This window comes from Colobus angolensis, unplaced genomic scaffold (assembly GCF_000951035.1).
Source record: "Colobus angolensis palliatus isolate OR3802 unplaced genomic scaffold, Cang.pa_1.0 Scaffold18, whole genome shotgun sequence".
Taxonomy (NCBI): Eukaryota; Metazoa; Chordata; class Mammalia; order Primates; family Cercopithecidae; genus Colobus; species Colobus angolensis.
The window spans coordinates 3,367,851-3,370,399 of NW_012114932.1; the positions used below are offsets into that span (position 1 = coordinate 3,367,851).

The 2,549-nt window shown below is 47.7% G+C and overlaps 1 protein-coding gene across 2 annotated transcripts in view; it reads left to right on the plus strand.

Annotated features, from left to right (window-relative positions):
- SLC25A20 (solute carrier family 25 (carnitine/acylcarnitine translocase), member 20) overlaps positions 1 to 2,549 on the plus strand; it is a 56,997-nt gene that overhangs the window by 50,364 nt on the left and 4,084 nt on the right. For both annotated transcript variants that reach the window (XM_011939130.1, XM_011939129.1), the window contains exon 5: positions 834 to 951. In XM_011939130.1, the coding sequence (XP_011794520.1) occupies positions 834 to 951 (118 nt within the window). The remainder of the gene's footprint in view (positions 1 to 833; positions 952 to 2,549) is intronic.

A 2,549-nucleotide genomic window follows, 5' to 3' on the forward strand; every position in this document is an offset into this window, starting at 1 on the left:
ACCGTGTTAGCCAGGATGGTCTCGATCTCCTGACCTTGTGATCCGCCCGTCTCGGCCTCCCAAAGTGCTGGGATTACAGGCTTGGGCCACCGCGCCCGGCCGTGTTCACCTTTTCTTAACCAAGCCTCATGACCAGGTAGGCTTGGAATGCAGTTGGTCTTCAGGGGGTATTTATTGAAGGAATAAATGAATGACTAAAGTATTTGTTGCTTCCTTTTTAGACCTTCCAAATAGCTTTATTGTGTTTGACAGATTTCCTCAACTTATTTATTTTTATTTATTTATTTTTAAATTTTGAGACAGAGTCTCACTCTGTTACCCAGGCTGGAGTGCAGTGGTACAATATGTTTTCTAACTGCAACCTCTGCCTCCCAAGTTCAGGCAATTCTCCTGCCGCAGCCTCCTGAGCAGCTGGGACTACAGGCACCCACCACCATGCCCAGCTAATTTTTATATTTTTCGTAGAGACAGGGTTTCACCATGTTGGCCAGGCTGGTTTCAAACTCCTAAACTCAGGTGACCTGCCTGCCTCGGCCTCCCAGAGTGCTGGAATTATAAGCATGAGCCAGCACGCCCGGCTTCCTCAACTTGTTTTTCAGATTTTCTGTTGGTTTTATTTCTAGTCAATGTGAATATTTTCTGATATTTTCACCTAGCCTTATTTCATAGTACCTGCCCCAAGATCACACATTCCAAATACTTCTCAATTTGACAGTGAAGTCTTTCATTGCTCTAACACATAATGGCTGTACTTACTTTGTAGTCTCCTGTAACCTGCTGGGCCTGTGACTCTGATGTTGTTTCTGACTTAATGATCCTCTCCTCCCTCCCAGATTCAGGCTTCTTCAGGAGAAACGAAGTACACTGGTACCTTGGACTGTGCAAAGAAGCTGTACCAGGAGTTTGGGATCCGAGGCATCTACAAAGGGACTATGCTTACCCTTATGCGAGGTAACCTTTGAGGCCTCCACTTGAGGTCACCTGGAGAGGTCACCTGAGGTGGGTCTGCCGCAGAGGGTCTTGCCTGGATTGCCAGATTAACCACAGCACCATGCATGTCACATCTCTGAGAATACTGGCAGTAAGTGTCTCATCCTGGCCAGCATGGACATAGATTAGGATGAGGGGACCTTCCATCTTTCCCAAGCGTTTGCAGGGGTAGAAGTCATGGCATCACAGTTGGAAGGGAGTGGCAAGTAGATAGAAATCATTGCTGTGGGGAGGAGTGGGAAGAAAGAGTGACTTGGGGACAGTGGTCATCTCCCTGATTTTGAGAAGTATGTCCTATTTTAGTGGCAGTAGGAAAGGCAGAGACAGTCTCACTCTTGTCCTGAGCTGGCAGCTTAGAGGAAGGCCAGATACACCAACTGTGCTTATAACTGTGGGCATGTCAGTTGCCCATATGGACTGTCACCACTCAGAGAGAACCTTATTTATTTTTTTACTTATTTTTATTTTATTTTTTGACATGGAGTTTCACTCTTGTTGCCCAGGCTGGAGTGCAGTGGCACAGTCTTGGCTTACTGCAACCTCTACCTCCCAGATTCAAGCAATTCTCCTCCCTCAGCCTCCCAAGTAGCTGGAATTACAAGCACATGCCACCATGCCCGGCTAATTTTTTGTATTTTTGGTAGAGATGGGGTTTCACCATGTTGGCCAGGTTGGTCTCAAACTCCTGGACTCAGGTGATCCACCCACCTCGGCCTCCCAAGGTGCTGGGATTACTGGTGTGAGCCACTGGACCTGGCCTTATTATTATTTTTTGAGACAGAGTCTTGCTCTGTTAACCAGGCTGGAGTGCAGTGGTACAATCTCAGCTCACTGCAGCCTCCACCTCTCGGGTTCAAGCGACTCTCCTGCCTCAGCCTCCTGAGTAGCTGGGGTTACAGGTATGTGCCACCATGCCTGGCTAATTTTTGTACTTTTAGTAGAGATAGGGTTTCACTACATTGGCCAGGCTGGTCTCGAACTCCTGACCTCAGATGATCCACCTGCCTTGACTTCCCAAAGTGCTAGGATTATAAGCGTGAGCCACCAAGCCCAGCTGAGGGAACTTTAATGAAATTATATCATGTGTGTTTGTACTCACACCAGTGCTTGGCCCAGAGCAGCATCTCATAGCTGCAAAGTGATTATTGCAAATAAGATGTAGCTGCTAAGGACCCTCTCAGGAATCCCTGAAGGGTCTAGTGCCAAGCTTGGCATTTCTGCATTCAAGAAATCTGTGGGGGCCAGGTGTGGTGGCTCACACTTGTAATCTCAGCACTTTGGGAGGCTGAGATGAGAGGATCACTAGAGCCCAGGAGTTCGAGACCAGCCTGGGTGAAATAGTGATACCCTGTCTCTATTAAAATAATAATAGCTGGGCGTGGTGGCTCATGCCTGTAATCCCAGCACTTTGGGAGATGGGCAGATCATGAGGTCAGGAGTTCAAGACCAGCCTGACCAATATGGTGAAATCCCGTCTCTACTAAAAATATAAAAATTAGCCAGGGGTGGTGATGCATGCCTGTAATCCCAGCTACTCAGGAGGCAGAGGCAGGAGAATT